This window comes from Bos taurus, chromosome 5 (genome assembly GCF_002263795.3).
Source record: "Bos taurus isolate L1 Dominette 01449 registration number 42190680 breed Hereford chromosome 5, ARS-UCD2.0, whole genome shotgun sequence".
In the NCBI taxonomy this organism is placed as follows: Eukaryota; Metazoa; Chordata; class Mammalia; order Artiodactyla; family Bovidae; genus Bos; species Bos taurus.
Window position 1 is genome coordinate 106131141 of NC_037332.1, and position 22007 is coordinate 106153147.

Genomic DNA, 22007 nt, shown 5'->3' on the forward strand with positions numbered 1-22007 from the left:
GTGGCTAAGACTCAGTGTTCCCAATGCAGGGGGCCGATGTTCAATCCTTGGTTAGGGAACGGGATCCCACATTGCCACAACCAAGATGCGGTGTGGATGCTAAGTCACTTCAGTCATGTCTGACCCTTGGTGACCCTATGGACCGTGGCCTGCTAGGCTCCTCTGTCCATGGGGTTCTCCAGGCAAGAATACTGGAGTGGATTGCCATTTCCTCCTCTAGGGAGTCTTCCCCACCCAGGGATCAAGCTTGCGTTTCTTAAGTCTCCTGCATTGGCAGGTGGATTATTTACCACTAGCGCCCCCTGGACCTGCAGCCAAGTAAATATATTAAATAAGTAAAAATTAAAAAAAAAAGTAATGTGTAAACGGCGCACTGGTTGCTAAGAAAACGATCTCTTCCTCTCTCCGGCACTTCAGGAGATGTTTCACAAAGCAGAAGAATTCTTATCCAAGACGACAGACAGCGAGGTGGATGAGATGGACACGTCAGACACACAGTGGGGCTGGTTTTACTTGGCGGAGTGCGGCAAGTGGCACATGTTTCAGGTAGCGCCCCTCTGGGTGGGGCGGGGGTTAAACGCGGAGCGTCGTCATGCTCGCGTGAAAAATCAGTAGAAGCTGCACCCGCCAGAAACCAAACCTTAGGGAAGTCAGAGAGCGGAACTAAAAGAAAAGTCAAACTCTTCTGGCTCCTCTCCCCTTCCCCAGATTTTCAGTGTTTTCTTAGAAGTTACGGTGTATGTTTTCTGTGTGTCCAGAGGGTGAGCGTGTCTGCGGGATGAGAGTGTCTGCGGGGTGTGTGGGCTGGGCATGTGTGCGCAAGGCCAGGCCTGGTTTGGTGGACAAATGGTCAGGGAAGAGACCCAGCCTGCATGAAGCGCCCCTGTGCTCCCAGTGTCAAGTCAGAGGGTGTAGATATGTGTTCTCCTCCAGCCTCATAGCAGCCTGAAAGCAGATGCTAACACTCTCTTACAGCCAAAGACTGGGAAACTCAGGAAAGTTAATGTAACTGGTCCCAAGTCACACAGTTAATTAACAGTTAAGCTGAGATGTGAGCCCACACTCAAAAGTTTGTGGTCTTTTTTCTTTTTTCACTTACGAGGCTACTTAAAAGATTTGATTTGAGCCACTTAAGATGTGTCATTTTGGCAATAATCTGAAAATATTGCAATACTTTGGAAAAAGGCCTTATAACCAGTCGTTAAAGTTTTTTTTGTGTGTGTGCTGAAAATCCTTAAGCCTTTGCCCACATGTTGTCTTAGCCAATTCTCCCCATGTGTTGGTGACTAGGACAGGTCAGCAAGTTTCCTCTGTCCCTCCATTCTCTGTCTCCCCCAGTACCTGCCTCTGTGGCCAAGCCATTTCTGTGAACAGCTGGTAAATGAACTTTCTGGTTTGTCTTAAAGCCGGATACCAACATTCAGTGTTCAGTTAGCAGTGAAGATATCGAAAAAAGCTTCAAAGCAAACCCTTGTGGCTCCATTTCTTTTACCACTTCCAAATTCAGCTACAAGATAGACTTTGCAGGTATGTTTTTTTCCCCTAACAGTTGTGTGTTCTTAGTGTGTTGATATGGTGAAATCTACAGTTCTGCAGATCAGGATTAGTTGATATATTAATATTTGCAAACGGCAAAGTAAACCCCTTTTGTAATACATAAAGATGCCTCTACAAAAATTCAACATTTAAAACTTTTGGATTTGCCTTTTATAAAGGTGTGTTCATATGCTTATAGATACTGATATATATGGAGAGTTTCATATCTCTTGAGTTCATATAATGCTTCTCACCTAAGGAACACAAAACGCCTCTAAGCCATTGTGTTGCTCCTCATCCTTTCAGTCTCTTGAAATAGGTAGGAGCCATCAGGTGATTTCAGGATCAACCAGAGCAGTTACGTGACAAAGTCCTACGTGGCCGGTTCTAGTTTTAAGGCCAGAGTTCAGCCAAATGACCCATCTCTTGGTGTCTTGCCTAGAAAACCACTCTTCAGTGGACATTGCCTTCAGCCACTTTCTGATTTCTGGATCTCTCATTTCCAGCCAGCTAGTCTGGAAATCAGCCCCACTTGGATTTCATCTGTGATGAAATTAATCCGGGATGAACATTCATCTGTGATGAAATCCAAGGGCATGCTTTTAAGGACCCCTTGACAAACCTCTTGCACTCACACTGCCTTCTCCAGTTGCCAGCCTCAGCTGTTTACTGGTCAGAGGCAAATAGGACCTGGAGGGAGGGCGGCTTTCTTAACAAAAGTGCTTTGCGCTGCCACACAGCTCTGTCATCCAGGTCAGGTGTTCTTTCCTGGTTCCTGAGAGTGGAGTCCTTATATCAGTGAGCGCTGGCTGTGGTAGCAGGTAGGGGGCTGGTGAAACACAGGAGATTCCCCTGGAGGAGCCAAGGCCCAGACATACTGAAGGGGGTTAAATTGTCCACTAAGACATTGGTGCAGCCAAGTCTCCAATGACTGCTATGCCCCCAGAGTTGTTTATTTGTTTTTAGTCAAGAGTTAGTGCTGACTACGGAGAAGGCAATGGCACCCCACTCCAGTACTCTTGCCTGGAAAATCCCATGGATGGAGGAGCCTGGTAGGCTGCAGTCCATGGGGTCGCTAGGAGTTGGACACGACTGGGCGACTTCACTTTCACTTTTCACTTTCATGCATTGGAGAAGGAAATGGCAACCCACTCCAGTGTTCTTGCCTGGAGAATCCCAGGGATGGGGGAGCCTGGTGGGCTGCCGTCTATGGGGTCGCACAGAGTCGGACATGACTGAAGCGACTTAGCAGCAGCAGTAGCAGCAGTGCTGACTAAGCATAGCATTTTTTACATTAGGCAAATTGGCTGCCTTTAAGGGGCCCGACACTTGTCTTAGACAGAAGGTGCTGGTGGACACTTGAGGCTGGTGCACAACTGTCAGTGTTGAAGCCGCACTGAGACGTCATGACGTGCAGACCTCAAGCTTTACATGGAGGGCAGGACTCGTCAAAGCGTTTGGTCCGTGCTCCAACAAGCCACGTGTCTTTGAAAGAATACTTTCTAGTGAACTGTATCTGGGGGAGCATTTCTCTCGGACAGTGCAGTTTATTTAAAAAAAAAAAAAGTCTATCAAAGAACAAGAGTCACATAAACACCAGCTCACACCCCTCTATGTAATGACACTGTTTCGAAAGTGTAGGTATTAGCATTTCCCACGTACATTGGCAAAATTAGTCCCCATCATTTTGTCACAAGCCAGCTCAGCTTCTCTTTATAAAACTGGTGAGAAGTAAGCTCAAGACAAGCTGGTATAAGGTGAAGGCATCACAGGCTTAACTCCATGTGCTGAGATGACGTTGCTTTCTCGCCGCATGGTGGCTGTGCCAGCGTGTGCAGAGCCTAGGCGTACAGGAGGGGTGAGCACACTTCTCACAGCAGCAGCCCGGCTGCGTGGACCACCTCATCTTGGCGTGGGATGACGTCCACGTAGACAAGGTGGTGAACTGACCAGAATCCCCTCGGTAAGACTTAGCGCCTACCTCGGTGGGGATGATGAGGTGGACCTGGCAAATACCGCCATGGCTGAGAAAGAGAGGAGAGAAGAAAGTGATACATCAGTCAGTCCATTAGCCTCTTAGCACTGCATCCCTCGTGTAAGTCTGTATTGAGTCTAGCTAGGTTTTCTATTGTTTTGGTTTAGGTGTACAATTTACAGAGAAGGCAAGGAATGTACAAATTTTTGAAACTGAGTTGTGCAAGTTTTATCATGGTAAAGTATCTTTTTTGTTTTTGTTGTTATGTCCAAAATTTTTGAAACAATCAAACATTAAAGAAGCCAGTCAGAAGATTCAGTACTTTCTTTCTCTTCCTAGTACTTCTAATTTTCCAAAGTTGAGAACCCCTCTCTGTTCACGTGTTTGACTCAAGCACGGTACGAAAAGGAATAGACCCTACGTACTGAGCCGCGTGTGAGGGTGGCCTCCTCCTCTGTTAGCTTAGATCAAGCAGGGAAGCTGATAACCAGACATGTGGTCAGGCATCCCTAATAAGGCTGGTGCTGGCAGCTGCTCCTGAAGCCCGTGGTCCTTGACCATCCGATTGTGCGGCTGCAAAGCTTCGTGACGTGGCGTCGCCCAGTGTGTTCCCGTGACTCACCTCTTTGTCTCTGTGCACAGAAATGAAGCAGATGAACCTCACCACGGGGAAGCAGCGCTTAATAAAAAGAGCCCCCTTTTCCATCAGTGCTTTCAGGTATTGTGGGGGGAATGGGCTGCAAAAAGTGGGCTGTCTCTCTCTCTCCTCTTCTTTAACGTTTGGCAGAGAAATAAGTAGACGGAGAATGTTTTGGTGGGTTATTTAATGATCTTAATATTAATCTTTACTGAATTTCACATTTGTTGATGCATGAGCCGTACTGATATTTTCGACTGGCATTTCCTTTCCTGTCGTCCTTTTCATTTCCCTTAGATAGATGTATTTTTCAATTCTTTAGAGCAGTTTGAGCAGTAGTTTAAAAAATGCCTAATGATCTCTACGATAAATCCTTAAAATAACCTACCAAGGTAAGCTCAAATTAGCTTGGAAAGACTCTCCTGGAACCATCCAATTATTTGGGTTGTAAATCCTGAGTAATTACCCACTTTGTCTTCACCTCCACTGAGCCCCACTGGGCAGCTCCTGGAGGTAATTTCAGATCTGCAGTGACTAAAGGGGGCCTGGGGAGACAGGAGTGCGTGGGACGGTGGCCCAGCTGTCTGCTGTCCTATCCTGAAAAGCTATGAATGCCTTGTTGTGGTTTAGTCACCAAGTCATGTCCCACTCTGCGACCCCATGGGTTGTAGCCCCACCAGGCTCTTCTGTCCATGGGGATTCTCCAGGCAAGAATACTGCAGTGGGTTTCCATTTCCTCCTTCAGGGGATCTTCCTGATCCAGGGATCGAACCCACATCTCCTGCATTGGCAGGCAGATTCTTTACCACTGAGCCACCAGGGAAGCCCTGCTATAAATGCCACAAGAGAAACAAGAGAATAAATAGGTGTTATTCACATGAGTAAAGTTGAAGGGAAAAACTTTAGGGCGTGTCTTGTATTATTGGGAATGATTCCTCAATCAAGTCTTGAGATTCCTGTTGTTCAAAGAATTTAAAATGAAACAAACAAAAAATGCTGTTTAATAGCATGTGATTTGTAGGAGATGCCCATTTGCTTCTTCCAAGGAGATGTTTTGAAAGGATTAAAGAAAATAGTTTTTGAAGTTTCTCTTCTTGGGACTTTGGGCATATATTTTAGGATTATGATTTATAAGTTATGCAAGTACTTGTATAATGAATGCTCTAGGAAGGGAGAGAACTTTACTTCCTTACTAGCTACCTTATATCCTCATTCTTAAGTACAAGGAATTTAAGAAAGGAATTGCTTATTTTCAGAGGGTATGTAATCTGAGAGAAAAATGAGACATAATAATGAAAAATGTTATAGTAATTGTATGTCACTATATCTGGTGTCTTTTTGTGGGGAGAGGCATGTAATGCAAGGCACTTTGTTCGCTCACAGACCATAGAAGCAATAGCACAAAGACAGGAGAGGGGGGGAAATAACCAGAACGGAGTCCAAGACGCAGGATAATAAAAGGAAGAATGGTTAGGCAGGATACAGATGAGCAATGACGACCAAGAGGTGTTGATACAGAAATGCTTGTGTATTGCGGGAATATACCGAGCTCTCATGACATGCAAAGTGAATAGCACATTGCCTGTTGGCAAGAAATTTGCAATTAACCAAGGCTGTAAATATTCAACAAATAAGCAAACAAAAACGTTTCACACAGCTGAAAGATACTTCTGTCGTTGCTTAGTCACCAAGTTGTGCCTGACTGTTTGCAGTCCCATGGATTGGAGCCTGCCAGGCTCCTCTGTCCATGGGATTCTCTAGTCAAGAGTATTGCAGTGGGCTGCCATTTCCTTCTCCAGGGGATCTTCCCAACCCAGGAATTGAACCCAGGTCTCCTGCATTGCAGGCAGATTCTTTACCACTGAGCCACCTGGGAAGCAAAAAAGATACTTCAGGCAAAGTGAAAAAAACAAACAAAAAACAAAGAAAACCTGGGAAAGGTATTGTCACGTGGTATCACAGTCTCTGGAGTATATGAAGTACTTTGAAGAATCTCTAAGTAGAAAACCAATAGCCCCTTAGAAGAATAAGAAAAGAATTTGTGCAGTTCATGCAGCCTCACTTATAAAAAAGAGAAATACAAATTATACCAGGTTATTTCTTACTATCAGATGGACAGAAATTCCAGAGTCTGGTAACACACCTCTTCGGAGAGGTTGTGGACAAGTAGGCGTTCTCTACGTTTCTGCTGGGAATGTCAATGACTGTAGCCTTTGAGGAGGGCCTCTGGAAAGTTTCTGTTAAAGTCAGGAATAAATATATTCTTTGACCCAGAAATGCCATTCCGAAAATGTTATCTTAAAAGTTGACAAGCGGCCATGGACAATGACAAGTGGACAGACTTGTTCTCTAGCATCCTTAATGGCAGCAAGAGTTGGAAACAGCCAAATGTCATCCACAGGGAACTTGTGGTCAACAGGAGGGGGTGTGTCCATGCACTGGGGTACCTGCGTCAGTAGAATGCACGCCTTCATCCTCCAGTGTCCAGAGTGTCTGCGTGTGCCAGGCTGTGTGCTGGGGAGTTCTCTCCATGATACAGAAGGCTCTCTGAGAATATAGTGAAAAACATAGAGCAGCTACAAAAGACACAGGAATATGCTGCCATTCCTGTGTGCAAAACAAACAGACAAAAAACCCCATAGGTTTGTGTTAACCTAAAGTTCTAGAATACCCAAAAGACTGAAAGCAGTGATTACTTGGCGTGGAGGCAAGAGGTGAGAACCAGACCGGGGACTGGAGAGGGAGGGAAGCCATCCACCACTCACTCTCTTACACCTTTATTGTCCAGTCGCTGAGTCACGTCCGACTCTTTGCGACACCATGGACTGCAGCACGCCAGGCTTTCCTATCCTTCACTGTCTCCCTGAGTTTGCTCAAACTCTTGTCCCCATCTTTAAATCATGATTGTGTGATGTCCCCAAAGGTAAAACGAGTTAAAAAAATAAGTTAAAGACAGGCTAGAAGTTGATACATTTCTTCCACAACTTCCAGTCACCAGATGGGATTCATGTATCAGTTACAGCCTTCTGCCATCAAGCTCCCCAAGGTCATTGTCTTTTTCTGTGTTCACATCCAGTGGCTTAAACGTGGTAGATGACTTTGCCAGCTTCTGCTTTGGGTGAATTAATTAGGACCGTGCAGGGGCCTAGTGGACAATAAAGAGAGAAAGGTTTAGATTTGAGTTAATAATAGATCTTGAAGGACATTGAACATGTAGCTGAGGGTTCTGAGTGGTATTTAATAGACACTAAATCTGTTAAAGGAGTTTTATTTTAATCAAGAAGTTGATTTTCTTCTCGGAAATTACTTTTCTTCACCTAAAGTCTTCCTACCTTTAAAAGAAACTCTGGCAAATACAGGAAAACAAGATCGAAATAATATCGTTTTTGAAGTTTCCCATCAGATTTCTCAACGCAGCCCCTAAAAAAGTTGCACACAAGCCAATATTCAGTAAGTGTTTTAAAATAAAGAAACCAAGGACGACACTGTACTGCTTTTGTCACATGATAATTCAGCTTGGGAGAAAATGTCTGAGTCGTTGACTGTGATTATAATCGGCTTCTAAAATGTTGTTTTGTCTTTTCTGCTCCAAGTTACATCTGTGAGAACGAGGCCATCCCCATGCCGCCACACTGGGAGAACGTGAACACCGAGCTGCCCTACCAGGTGAGGGCAGCACCCAGCGACCACCCGCCCGCGGGAGAGGTGGGGAAGAACCCCGGTAACACGGTGCCAACTTCTCTTTCCAGCTTATTCCGTTGCACAATCAGACACACGAATACAATGAAGTCGCTAGTCTCTTTGGGAAAACAATGGACCGCAACAGAATTAAAAGGATTCAGAGAATTCAAAACCTAGACCTGTGGGAGTTCTTCTGCAGGTGAGACCATTTCCACTCGGAACCCTGCTCCTTGGCCTCTGAGACGTTCTGCAGCCTCAGAGACGGCAAAGCACAAACGCTCAATGGTGTTCACCGCCAGCGGCACCCCGTGCTCTTCTCCACGTGTTTTGACCTGGTTTCCCAGCCTCTTCCTCATCCCCAGGGACAGCTGCTCTGTAAGCTGCCAACTTCCTGTACAGCAGGGGTCCCCAACCTCTGTGGTCTAATGCCTGACCCCCTGAGGTGGAGCTGGTACAATAATAATGGAAATAAAGTGCACAATACATGTCGCTCCCTTGAGTCATCCCGAAACCATCCTCCCACCCCTGGTCCGTGGAAGGGTCGTCTTCCGCAAAACCGGTCCCTGGTGCCTGAAAGGCTGGGGACAGCCGTTCTTAGGCACAGTTGGATAGTTTTTACTGCCTTCGTTTGTATACAATACACATTATTATTTTGAGTTATACATCTCTTTCTGCATCATTCTTTTGAAAAATAATGTTGTCTGTAAAAGAGTTATCAGTGTTAATACACGTACACCTATTTCATTATTTTAATTTCCATATCTAAATATGTACTTATTTGTTCAGTTTTTTCTCTTGAGAGGATTTTAGGCCATTTTTAGTATGTTTGTTTTTTTGCTTTTACAGTAAGTCCTACACGGAATATCTTTGTGTGTTTTGGAAGAGGTTTGTCCACGGACAAGAGGGTTGAACTGGATGGTTTTATGTCCCTTCCAGCCCGAAGATTCAAAAGTGCAGTTCAACTAACATGTCGCACTCTGGGGATAAAATGATCAAGGCATAGTCCTTGCTCAAGGAATTTCACTGTTTAAAGACTCTGTGAACAGTTATTTATTGTCTGTAGTGTCATTTTTAGGTATTGGTAAAGCTTGACTGGTTTAAGCAATCAGTCATTTTACTGTGATGGGGCATCATCTGGGAGATCTATAGTTTTTTTTTTTTTAACTTTTTAAAATTAAAATATTTAATTGAAGTGTAGTTGATTTATAGTGTAGTTTGGGGTATAATTTTTACCCTTGTCTGTTAACTAGTAATTTTTGATGAACCAATTTAGATGTCCCAAGAGCATGTGAGATTATTTTTTCCAGAGCTATTATATGTCCACTTGTGGTAGATGTTAAATTACCGTTTTCTGTTTCACCCATTCTATTGCGCTTCACTCCTTGAAGAATCAGTGATGCCACTTACAGTAGATTTCTGTGTGTTTTGTGTCTGTGCATTGTATTTTTAGGAAAAAGGCTCAGCTCAAGAAAAAAAGAGGCGTGCCTCAGATTAATGAACAAATGCTGTTCCATGGCACCAGCAGTGAGTTCGTGGAGGCGATTTGCATTCACAACTTTGACTGGAGAATCAACGGCATCCACGGTGCTCTCTTTGGCAAAGGTAATCATCCGAACCTAGTTGGAGTGCTAGGAGACAGTCTTCTCTTTGAGAGAGGATTAATGAGATTCAGGGGCTCCAGAGGCTTTAAGTTAAATGTTAGAGGCAAAAGTTAAATGCTAGGCTCCTGGCACACCCTCAGAGTTTCCGAGCCGCCAAAAAGCCACTTCCTGCTTGTGCAAGATGGAAGGAAGACTTTTCACATCTCTCCGAGGTCAGATAACCACCCTCCACTGCTGCCCCCAAGTCCCAGCCATTCAGGTGGGACATCATGTCTAGATTTGCTCATTTTTGCATTATGACATTTAGTTTCCACATATGAGTCCTTTCCATGGATAAGTCTGTACACCAAACTGTTTTATGTCAAGTACACAGAGCACTAAAAAATAAATCAGTTAATGTGTACATGGTTACATAGGTCTATTTTTTGTTTGTTTTTTTTAGAAAATGATAGGTTGGAATGTTGATGAGCTTTAAAGAATAATGGGGGAAATCCTCCCCTTTTTCCTAATGTTGTGGAAGTCTGAGTTCCTTAGTCTTTGCTCACTAGACAAGCACGTTAAGGAGAGAGGGGAGGGGAAACATTAACATTAACATAAACATAAACATTAACATTAAGAGGTGGACCTTAACTTGGTCTTCCCTGGTGGCTCAGTGGTAAAGAATCTGCCTGCATTGCAGGAGACGTAGGCTTGATCCCTGGTCAGAAAGATCCCCTGGAGGAGTGCATGGCTGCCCACTCCAGTATTCTTGCCTGAAGAATCCCATGGGCAGAGGAGCCTGGTGGGCTGCAGTCCACTGGGTTGCAAAGAGTCGGACACGACTGAAGCAACTTAGCCTGTGTGTGAGCTGCATTGCCTGTATGCTGGGTCCTTATTTTGCACCTTCCCTCCAGCAAGAGGGGCTGCGTTAATTTAAAAAATCACGGCTGAAAAGGCCATCCCCTTTATTTAACTGTGTAAGAGGATCAGAAAGGTATTACATAAATCCCACTGGATTTGATTAATAGGGGACTTTGCAATTCATTTCCAAAGTGTTTTGGGTAAGTGCTCCCTTACTGAGGGCAGCCTCCTAGACCTCCCAGTTTGGAAGAGTCAGATGCTTCATGGAGAGTCCTGTTTAGCCAGTAGACCCGTGAGCTTGTTCTTCTGGAACGTTCGGGTGTGAACTGAATTGCATTCTCTCCGGAAATCTTTTCCTGGATTTCTGGATGTGGGGTTCTATCATTTCCAAAAATATTATTGAACTGTCACCTTGTAAAATAGAAACATGGTTTCTTGGGGTTTGAAATCATCTGTGCAGACCCATGGTTTCACTGTGCTCCCCAGTGATGGGTGCTTAGATGGGTGGGTAGCAGGTGGGGAAAAGGTGGAAGGAAATAGAAGAGGGAGGGAGGTCCCAGCAGTTACAAGGTGGGTCCTGCCACTTGTAATCACAGAAGCCACTTGTGTCTGTCTTACATATTGGATTTATTTATAAGATTTGTTTTTGGCCATACCACATGGCATGTGGGATTTTAGTTCCCCAACCAGGGGTCAAACCTGGGACCCCTGCCTTGGATGCTTGGACTCTTAACCACTGGACTGCCAGGGAAGTCCCTGTAATATTCTTTTTGAATACCACTACACAAGTCCAGTAGCTGCATTTTGGTGGGGATGGAGGTGGTGTTGGTGGTGGGGACTGGTCTGTACTAACACACACACCCCAGTGGCCATCTGCATCGCAGCTGTCCACAACAGACAGATTTCTGTTCTTTTGTTTAACACCTATAGTTGAGGGAATTCCACGTCTATCTTGGCTCTACGATTCCCTGTGTCTGTCCCCCTAGCCCCAGTAGTTTCGCTTGTGTTTCATACATTCCTTGGAGTAACCTTGGCTCTCCGGGGCCCTTTCTGTCTAAGGAACCTATTTTGCTCGAGACGCTGCTTACTCCAGCCGCTTCTGCAAAGATGACGTAAAGCACGGAAACACGTTCCAGATCCACGGGGTCAGCCTGCCGCAGCGGCATCTGTTCCGAACACACAAATCCATGTTTCTCGCCCGAGTGCTGATTGGAGACTACATAAATGGAGACTCCAAATATATGCGCCCTCCCTCCAAAGACGGCAGCTATGTAAACTTGTATGACAGCTGCGTGGACGACACCTGGAATCCCAGGGTCTTTGTGGTGTTCGACGCCAACCAGATCTACCCCGAGTACCTGATAGACTTTCACTGATTTCACATCCAAGTCTTCGAGGTTGAGGGAGCTATATTCTTTTTCGCAGGGAGGTCTGCGCACCGATCATCTAGCCACTCAGTGTTAATGCTCTGATCCCTCTGAAGCAGAAAGAGGCCTCTCTATAAAAAGACACACTGACTTTACGGTTGGTTTGTTGTTCTGTTTCCGTTTGTCGCTGACGTTTGTTAAAGCGCAATACCACTGCTGTTTAAGGGCGGCGCTCAAAATGGAATCGTCTGAGTCACTCCATCTTTAAGGTTTACATGTGTGTCTTTAGGGTGAATGTTTTCAGTTCAAGTAGACTTAGTCCTATATATGATCAAAAAAATGTAGACATAAAAGTGTCCCTTGAGAGGAACTGAGACTTTGTAAACAAATTCTGAAATGATCATCCACTGATCTATGTGTTGCTTTGTTAGTCTTCGGGAGGATGGGAGGCAGTTTGAAACCTTGAAGCAGCCTGAGTAACTTGAGAGAAATCAGACACAAAAGAATGGTAGGCAGTGCTGCCAAGCAGGCCAGAAGGAGGATCAAGACAGGGTACCCTCTCCTGATGCCTTTGGGAGAGGCAAAGAGTCACTGCGGGGTGTGACTGGCCTTGCTCACCTCTTCTGCCTCCTGCAGCCCAAATGACTGCAATTAGCAAGCACCTCATCCCCTAGAGCTCCCCAATTCTTATACCCAGACTCCCTGCACAAGGTACTTACTGCATCTTCAAAAGGAAATTTTTTTACAACACATGTTCTTGTTCAGTCAGTTGTGTCCGACTCTTTGCGACCCCAAGAACTGCAGGATGCCAGGCTTCCCTGTCCTTCACTGTCTCCCAGAATTTGCTCAAACTCATGTCCATTGAATCAATGATGCCATCCAACCGTCTCATTCTCTCTTTCCCTCTTCTGCCCTCAATCTCTCTCAGCATCAGGGTCTTTTCCAATGAATTGGCTCTTCACATCAGGTGTCCAAAGTATTGGAGCTTCAGCATCAGTCCTTCCAATGAATATTCAGGGTTGATTTCTTTTAGGATTGATTGGCTTGATCTCCTTGCTGTCCAGGGGACTCTCAAGAGTCTTCTCCAGCACCAAGCACATACTTGCCCTTTGTTTCGGGTTCTTACAATGATTACTTCTAAGAGATTTTTAATCCGATCCTCCCCCCACCAAATGCACAGCTATTCAGCTATGATTTATAAAACCCACACTTCTAAATTCCCCATTTTGAATCGTTGCAGAAAGCCTGAGATGCTTGCAACCAATCTGATTTGTTCTTTTGAGTAGCAGTAGACAGTCTGCTCACTGTCTTGAAAAATTAGGTACAATTCATAATCGTGCTCAGTGAAGTTTGTTTACCTGCTCCATCTGCCTGGCTGTTCTATTTTAAGGAGGAATAAGTGATGTTGAAAGAACTTCCTGCCCCTAAAGCTATTCTAGCAGAGACAGGACAGCAACTTGGCAGAGATGTTACGTAGGAGTTCAGGTGTCGGGTGGAGGATTTGATCATATGATTGTTAAAGACTTTTTCCAGCCTTGATTTTCTGTGGTTATAGCTGAAAAAAAAAAATTTGGTATCTTTTTTTTTTTTAAGTTTTGCCATCTCCTAGATTTATTTATTTTCTGTCTGCACTTCGAGGGCATGTGGAATCTTAGTTCCCTGACTAGGGATTGAAGCCACACCCCCCTGCCTTAGAAGAGCAGAGTCTTAACACCGCACCGCCAGAGAAATCCCCAGAATACTGGTATCTTTCCTGGAAATCCTTTTTCGAATTCACTTTGGTACTAAATTCCATCTCCATTACCTTTCACCCCAATTTGGGCTGAAAGGTAGTCAAGGTAATTTAACTTCTCAAGAAAAACCCAGTACATGTGCGCACCTGGGACGCTCAGCTCTGTCCCTTGAACTGCAAAGACACCATACAAATAAGGCGTAGGGAGCAGGTTAGGCGAGGCGGTTCTTCAGCTGCTGCTGCCTCCCTCAGACTCCCTGCAGCCCTGAGGGCATGTGACTGTGCCGAGAGTAGGTCACACACGGACACCTGCCACCCAGGAAGCTGTGTCCAGCTCACTGAAGCCAAGTGACAGCCGAGAGTTCCTGACTCTGATGTGCAGAGGAACAGCTGGTTTTGATGAAGTGCTGTTCGTGTTTTTAGAAAGGACACATTTTATAAACATGTGGAAGTCACCATGGAAATACAGGAGAGAAAGTCACCAGGCTGCTGCCTCATGGGAGGCAGCTTACCGCTGCTGCGGACCTGCTCGCAAAAACGACCTCAGAGACATCAGGAAGGCACATGCTGACAATCTTTTTCTTCTACTTATTTGTTACTTACATACAAACTGATGTTCAGACAGTCCCCAATTCAACACAGCTCTCTTTTCCAGTTTAATTTGATGGCCTCCCCAATGCTTGAATGGAATAACTGTTGTAGATTTTATCTCAGTTGGTAAAGAATCTGCCTGCAATGCAGGAGACCCCAGTTCGATTTCTGGGTCAGGAAGATCTGTGAGAGATGGGATAGGCTACCCACTCCGGTATTCTTGGGCTACCCTTGTGGCTCAGCTGGTAAAGAATGCGCCTGCAATGCAGGAGACCTGTGTTCGATTCCTGGGTTGGGAAGATCCCCTGGGGAAGGGAAAGGCCACCCACTCCAGTATTCTGTCCTGGAGAAGTCCATGGACACAGTCCATGGGGTTGCAAAGAGTTGGACGTGACTGAGCGACTTTCACTTTCATTGGCAGGAGACTCAAGAGACGTGGTTTCGATCCTTGGGTTGGAAAGATCCCCTGGAGAAGGAAATGGAAACCCACTCCAGTATTCTTGCCTGGAAAATCCCATGGACAAAGGAGCCTGGTGGGCTGCAGTCCATGGGGTCACAAAGAGTCAGGACTGAGTGACTGAGTGCGCGTGCACACACACGCACGCACACACACACACACACAACTTCTGGACATTAGCTGATCTGACCTCCAGGAGACTAAGAGCCTGAGGTTGAAACTTGCAAGGCAACCCCCCAGGTGAACTCTGAACTTCACTAGCTAGCTCCTCTCTGTAGGCAGAGTGCGGTGAAATAGACATTGTAAGAGAGAACTGTGCTGTTATTCTTGTCTGAGGTCGTACTCCAAATCCTCTTTCATAAGAAAGACCTGAGTTTGATGAACTTCTTAAACGTGATCGTGTCGAGTTCATTGGTGTTAGCGTCCTCTTTGCTGTGATCAGCAGACTGATTTGAGAGTCGTATCATCACTGTGTAATGCGACTGGACGCCACTGTTTGCCTTCTTTTCCTGTCATCATGTGTGTGCGGGTTGGGGAAGAGGGAATCCATTCCAGATTCATGAATAAATGATTTTTAAAATTTTGCCCTGAATAAACTGCAGCTGATAGTAACTGTTCTTTTATCACTTTGGTAATATCAGCCTCAGGGTTAAAAAAAAAATATATGTGTTGATAAGAAACAATCTCCTAGATCTTGTGGTGATGAAGAAGAAGGTTTTGTATCAGCGTCGCTTTCATTTCTAGACTGTTCCTGTGAGGATGGTCAAGACCTGGGAGCCGCTCTGGACTCACAAATACACTCTTTCTACATGGAGTAATCAGTGCTCCCTGCAGCGGGTCATGGAGGGCTGCATATGTTATATATTTCTTTCTGCGATGTCTATGTCTCATTTCCACCTTGCATTATTTAAACCTCAGTTCTCAGCTCAGAGTTAAAGGACTCTTGAGGTGTTTTGTTTCCTGTAACTCTTACGTAACCCACTTGCAGGTGTGGGAAATCTCTTGTTCTCGGTTTGAATCATCACAAGCAACAGCTAAACACATAACCCGTGGCGGAAAACACTTACTCCATGCAATTGAAAATTCCGAAACAGACCAGGGCCTGGTACCTTCACTCTCGGTGGCTCCTGGCCCAGAGGAGAATCCAGGAGGCTGTCTGCCCTCACCCGAAGAGTGAGCTTCCTGAGTCCACCGGCCTCCAGCCCCTCCCGGGTATGTCTTTTTGAAGTGAGTTAGACACTTCACTTAATCTTTCGGCTTCTGTTGGTCAAAAAGGGAGGTGTTAAAAGATCCCTTAATTGTAGAGTGGTAGAAAGGCAAAACAGAATGACTAAGACTACCCACCCATGGAAACAAGTTAAGTTTTCCGTTTGATGAAGCTAGGTCCTAGTCTGTCTAAATTGGACTTTTATTGGGACTTATTATGATGAAAATTCTGCTGAGTTTTGATGGATGATGGAGAAAGGTGATATCTTTACAGAAATGTGTCTAAGCCATCCAGCTATTTGATGTCACCTCCCAGGTTGCCCCAGTGGATCTCCTGTTCAGCAGGAGACACAGGAGACCTGGGTTTGATCCCTGGGTCAGGAAGATCCCCTGGAGGAGGGCATGGCAACCCACTCCAGTATTCTTGCCTGGAGAATCCCATGGACAGAGGAGCCTGGTGGGCTACAGTCCATGGAGTCACAAAGAGTCAGACACGACTGATAACTACACGCGCGTGTACACACACACACACAGATTGCCAAGAACAGTGCTAAAAACCATCTTACAGTGGGTGTTTCTGGTGACCCTTCCATCCCAGACTGCCCTCTGGCCCCTGGGGGAAGGATGTTTTATTTATTTTTCAATAAACATGGACTATTTTGCATAAAATAGTCCATTTCTAGATGAAAGTATACATCTCTGTACTTGCAAAGTGAAAAAGGGATGGTAATAAAAAGATAGCAAGGAAAAGAAAAACAGAAGCCTTGTCAAAAATTGTTTTTGATCAGAAGCTTCAGCAACGTGACTATGCTTCATTTTACCCCCTTGCCCTAAATGTAGGGAAAGGTTTGGCGAAAGAAGCCACCCTGCTTCACTTCCCATGGATCACTGGATCATAATGCTTGGGCACTGCTGATGGAAAAGAGGAACGTTTCAAAGAAATACGAGGTACACGGCTCTCGGGGGCTGCCTGGTCATCGAGAATGATGTCCATGGGAGAGGTGAGTCCCAAACGTCTGGGAAAGATGTTGACAGCTCATCACCAACCCCCACTATTCCTCGGGGAGTATCATTCCCAGACTCTAGGCTGGGAGCTGGCTGGGGAGTTGGTTTGGTGTGTCCTGCCTCTCCCCCAACCCCTGCTGGCCTGTGTTCCCCCCATCCCAGGTGGGAAGGCATCTTGCTTCTTCCTAACACCTGAGTGAGGGCTCCTTCCTGAATGTGACTCAGCTCGGCCTCCTGCTGCAAGATTATGTAAAGCGTTTTCTCAGCTCTAATTGCCTGGCTTTCGTTCCTCAGCCCTGCAGGCTAAGAGCTTGGCTTTTATTTGAACCTTCTCCCTGTGTGGCTGTGGATCTAAGAAATTAGCACTGGTCTTATTTATTTTTAATGGCTCCTCGTGAGAAGGGAACATACAGGATATGCCAACAACACTTGTGTTCTCTGCAGCTTTTTCCGCTGTGCTTTGCCCTCCGCCGAGAGGCTGCACAGCAAGCTGATCCCGGCTCCCACCCTGCTGTTTAAGCCGGCTCAGGAGAGTCGCAATCCAGAGTTGAATTCAGCTCACCTCTGCAGTGTTAACCATGAACCCACGTGGTGCTTCTTGTGTTTTCCTGTTCATTTTTAAGAAATACCTTGTCCTGAAGGGCTCATGACACTTGAGTATTTCTGCAGGTCCCATACAGAATCAGTAGACATTCTCAGTGTGCGTTTGATGAACATTCTTAGAGAATTCTTAAGAGAATCAATGTCCGGCCCAGTTCCTCCTCTTTATTCATTTAAGAAAAGGACCATCTTGGGAGCACTAATCTGAGTCTTATTTCTGACTTTGCTGGCTCCGGGTGACCTTGGATAACTCACCAGAGGGGAACCGTCACTTCTCAGAAGGTGAAGTTTACTGGAGACTGACCGAGCTCTTGGTAGAAGAACAACCTGTGGCTGGATTTCTCTAGGAACACCTGACTTGGCTGAGGGCCAAGAGGCAAGGGTTTGGGACGGGAAAGGAAAGGGATTAACCTCGTTTTCCCTGAATCTCCAGCTACTCAGTCTGTCCCCCTCAAGTTCACGTCTCTGAGTTCCAGGGGTGAGCCAGGCAGCAACCCAGTCCAGCATAGCCCCAGCCCCGTGGGACTCATGGTCCGGCAGGAGGACATTCTGCACTGCCACAGGCTTTAGTAAGGGGGAAGTTAAGGCTGCTTGGCAGCCTGTGACCAAGGATGTAACCAATCCCGAGGGATCAGAGGAGGCTTCCCTGAGAAGTGACGTCTGGACACACAGATCAGAAAGAGGGGCGGGTGCTAGTTAGGGGGACTCTGGGCCTGGCCACACCCTTCTATGCCTCCAGGTTCTAGGAGATGAGGAACAGGTGTGGGTGTGGGCCAATGGAACATTCTTTATTATTCTAGTGAAGATGGCAGGATCCCAGCCACTTCAAGAACCAGAATCTGTCACGCCAATGCATGCACCTAGCCCTGAGGTCTGGCTTCCAGAGGGCTGGGGGCTGACCCAGGGGGCTGGGTCAGTGCCGGGGGAGGGGGTAGGGAAGGGAGGGGGGCATGGTGACTGGGACATCAGCGGACGTTGCAGAGATTTTTATTCGACTTAGAATCCAGATGCTGATTATGCAGAGTTGTTCATTCCTGTTCCTGGGCCTTTGCTCATGCCTTCCTCCCCTGCTCCCACTGCCAGCGGAAACACACGCACATTCCTCCTTCTACCTTCAGAGTCCTTCAGAGTCCCGTCTATCTGCAGCTTGGGCTCTGGGGTCAGATAACCAAGCTGAACCCTGGTCCCATCTCCCGCCAGCTGTTTGACCTCGCAGAGGCAGAGGTTACTTAACCTCTCCGTGCTGCACCTCTGTGTCTGTAAATGGGGATAGTAACAGTGCCTAGGCTTCCCTGGTGGCTCAGCAGTAAAGAACCCGCTTGCCAGTGCAGGAGACACGGGTTTGATCCCTGGGTTGGGAAGATCCCCTGGAGGAGGGAATGGCTACTCACTCCAATATTCTTGCCTAAAGACTCCCATGGGCAGAGGAGCCTGGCAGGCTGTAGTCTAGGGGGATCGAGAGTTGGACATGACGGAGGACTAAACAACAGAGCCTGCCTCCTGTGATGAGCTGACTGTGGAGTGCCTAGGAGAATGCCTCAGGAAGGGTTATTGGGTGTTAACATTTAAGACCCAGAACTCTTGGGAGCCCGACAGGTTCCACACAGAACTCAGAGTCCTGGGCATTCTTTTCTTCTTAGCACTTCAACTTGGCCAAGCAGCCCCAGAAGCAGCCCTGGAGCTAAACAATCAGGGTTGTAGCCAGCGAGAGTCCAGACCTGGAGCCATGGGGAGTCCCAGCAAGCGGGGCTTAGGAAGAGTTTATTGAGGATTTGGGGGGAGCCTCTAAGGACGTGGGGCTCTGCCCAAGATTGGAGGCTGCCAAGAAGCAGGCAAGTCTGCAACTGGGCATTTCGATGAGTCTTATCTGTGGGACAGGAAGACGAGCCGGAGGATGAGCTGGACTTGGTCACGGAGCAGCTCCTTCTGATGTGGGGTGGGTGTTTGGTATTCCGTGGGTGGTTCACTGACGTTGTCGTCTATGCTTAGAGCTATGAAGTGGCCTTGCTCTGTCTCATCTAGCCAGGGTCTCCTCATTAACTTCTCCTGAGGTTGGTATTCTGCAAGTTGATCAGTTCAGTCCCTCAGTCATGTCCAACTCTTTGCGACCCCACTCCAAGTTTATGGCCACTTTCTAAATGTGGCCTCTAAAGGCTGCTCTCTTTTTCTCTCTCGATCCATTAATTATTTATTTGAACTAATTTTTTTCTCCCTCAAGAGAAACTGTAAGTGAATGTATTCATTCATGCAACAAAACAATAGCTGAGTATCTGTATGGACAACGTGCCAGGCAAGATAACGTGGTAAAAACCCTGCCTTCCTTCAAGGAGCTCCAAGTCACAAGTCAAGACCGAAAGGCTGTCTGTGTCAGTCTAGTTTGCTCATCAGCTTGTCACCAAGAAGTTTTCCATCCTGCCTGGAACTCCCAAACCCCTGCTTCCACGAGGCAGAGTTAGGAACTCAGTGTGAAGGTTGGACCTGCCACCCCTCCCCATTCCTTGCACCCCTCGGTCTGCCCAGGATCGGCCCAGGGACCAGGTGTTCTGTGCGTGTTCCGTGCTGTATCCGCGTGCGGTCCACAATCAGGAGGGGTAAGGGAACTCGACACCCTCGCACCTCAGCGCTGTACGCGCTCTTCTCATAGTTTTCTCAGAAACCGATTTCAATTCAACAAACTCCTTAATGTTGATTCTCCTTTCTGAATGGCTTTGCTCTGTAGGGTGATTGTGTTTGGCTGGAGGTCAGAGACCACCTTATAGTTCAGTTCAGCTGCTCAGTCGTGTCTGACTCTTTGCGACCCCATGGACTTCAGCACACCAGGCTTCCCTGTCCATCACCAACTCCCAGAGCTTGGGCAAACTCATGTCCATCCCATTACAGGGGCTTCCTAATTAGATCAGCATCTGGGCGGTGAGATGCTATTGTGAGCAGTGGACACTAGAGGGCAGCATCTCCCCCAGACTGCGGACAGCAAAGTCGGGCATTGAGCTACCAGCGGTAAACTGTGGAGAACAGGGGGAAAGGACCCCCCAGAAAGTTTCTGGTCTCCTCTGCTCAAGTCCATGCGAGCCTGCCTTCATCCCTTTTGTAATAATTTCTGGGAAAAGTGAGACCCTTCCGAACAGTAACCTCTTAACAGGTTTTGTTTATTTATTTTTAAAGCAATTGCTTTTTGTTTGAAGCACATAATGCAAGAACTCCCTACATCAGATTCTTTAAAATAGACACACCTTCTCTTCTGTTTTAGATACCACCAAACAGTGTGATGGGGTACTATGTCTGAAGCCTGCTCTCGGAAGGGCTGGGGGAAAAATTTCTTTGTCCTATTCTTTTTATTTTAATTGGCATCATGTCCCACAGTGGCTCAGTCAGTAAAGAATCTGCCTGTAATGCAGGAGACCCAGGTTTGATCCCTGGGTTGGGAAGATCCAGTTGAGGATGGAATGGCAACCCACTCCAGTATTCTTGCCTGGAGAATCCCATGGACAGAGGACCCTGGCGGGCTACAGTCCATGAGGTTACCAAGAGTCGGACATGACTGAAGCTGCTGAGCACAGCACAGCACATCTAATCTCTCTAAAATATTTGCCTAGATAACCTTTTCCCATACCATCACTGAATCTTTATTTTCTTTTCTCTTACGAAATTTTATGTCACCTAGCAAATATTTGGAGTACTTTCTGTGTCCATAAAGACAAAAATAGTTACTCTTCAAAGCTTCCCTCTCCAGTCATCAAATTAAATAAAATCACCATCTCTAATCCTGTAACTTCTTTCTTGCCTTCAGTTCAGTTCAGTCACTCAGTCGTGTCTGACTCTTAGTGACCCCATGAACCACAGCACACCAGGCCTCCCTGTCTATCACCAACTCCTGGAGTCCACCCAAACCCATGTCCATCGAGTCGGTGATGCCATCCAAACATCTCATCCTCTGTTCTCCCCTTCTACTACTGCCCTCAATCTTTCCCAGCATCAGGGTCTTTTCCAGTGAGTCAGCTCTTCGCATCAGGTGGCCAAAGTATTGGAGTTTCAGCTTAAAAATTAGTCCTTCCAATAACACCCAGGACTGATCTCCTTTAGGATGGACTAGTTGGATCTCCTTGCAGTCCAAAGGACTCTCAAGAGTCTTCTCCAACACCACAGTTCAAAAGCATCAATTCTTTTGCACTCAGCTTTGTTTATAGTCCAACTCTCACATCCATACATGACCACAGGAAAAACCATAGCCTTGACTAGACGGATCTATGTTGGCAAAGTAATGTCTCTGCTTTTGAATATGCTATCTAAGTTGGTCATAACTTTCCTTCCAAGGAGTAAGCATCTTTTAATTTCATGGCTGCAGTCACCATCTGCAGTGATTTTGGAGCCCAGAAAGATAAAGTCTGACACTGTTTCCACCGTTTCCCCATCTATTTGCCATGAAGTGATGGGACCGGATGCCATGATCTTAGTTTTCTGAATGTTGAACTTTAAGCCAACTTTTTCACTCTCCTCTTTCACTTTCATCAAGAGGCTCTTTAGTTCCTCTTCACTTTCTGCCATAAGGGTGGTGTCATCTGCATATCTGAGGTTATTGATATTTCTCCTGGCAATCTTGATTCCAACTTGTGCTTCTTCCAGCCCAGCGTTTCTCATGATGTACTTTGCATATAAGTTAAATAAGCAGGGTGACAATATACAGCCCTTATGTACTCCTTTTCCTATTTGGAACCAGTCTGTTGTTCCATGTCCAGTTCTAACTGTTGCTTCCTGACCTGCATACAGATTTCTCAGGAGGCA

At 46.2% G+C, this 22007-nt stretch overlaps 2 protein-coding genes across 8 annotated transcripts in view; both read left to right on the top strand.

Annotated features, from left to right (window-relative positions):
- PARP11 (poly(ADP-ribose) polymerase family member 11) overlaps window positions 1-15029 on the top strand; it is a 33696-nt gene extending 18667 nt beyond the window's left edge. For 4 of the 6 annotated variants that reach the window (NM_001082452.2, XM_005207192.5, XM_059886622.1 and 1 more), the window contains 8 exons: window positions 418-546; window positions 1407-1527; window positions 3679-3747; window positions 4154-4229; window positions 7742-7814; window positions 7898-8028; window positions 9280-9431; window positions 11330-15029. In NM_001082452.2, coding sequence (NP_001075921.2) covers window positions 418-546; window positions 1407-1527; window positions 3679-3747; window positions 4154-4229; window positions 7742-7814; window positions 7898-8028; window positions 9280-9431; window positions 11330-11646 — 1068 coding nt within the window. In that variant the 3' untranslated portion in view covers window positions 11647-15029. The remainder of the gene's footprint in view (window positions 1-417; window positions 547-1406; window positions 1528-3678; window positions 3748-4153; window positions 4230-7741; window positions 7815-7897; window positions 8029-9279; window positions 9432-11329) is intronic. The other 2 variants (XM_005207191.5, XM_024992016.2) reach the window with 1 other exon arrangement.
- An 88-nt stretch (window positions 15030-15117) lies between these two features.
- CRACR2A (calcium release activated channel regulator 2A) overlaps window positions 15118-22007 on the top strand; it is a 160082-nt gene continuing 153192 nt past the window's right edge. Inside the window, exons 1-2 of one of the 2 annotated variants that reach the window (XM_005207223.5) lie at window positions 15118-15629; window positions 16464-16624. The gene's annotated coding sequence lies outside the window, so the exon portion shown is untranslated. The remainder of the gene's footprint in view (window positions 15630-16463; window positions 16625-22007) is intronic. The other variant, XM_010805625.4, reaches the window with a different exon arrangement.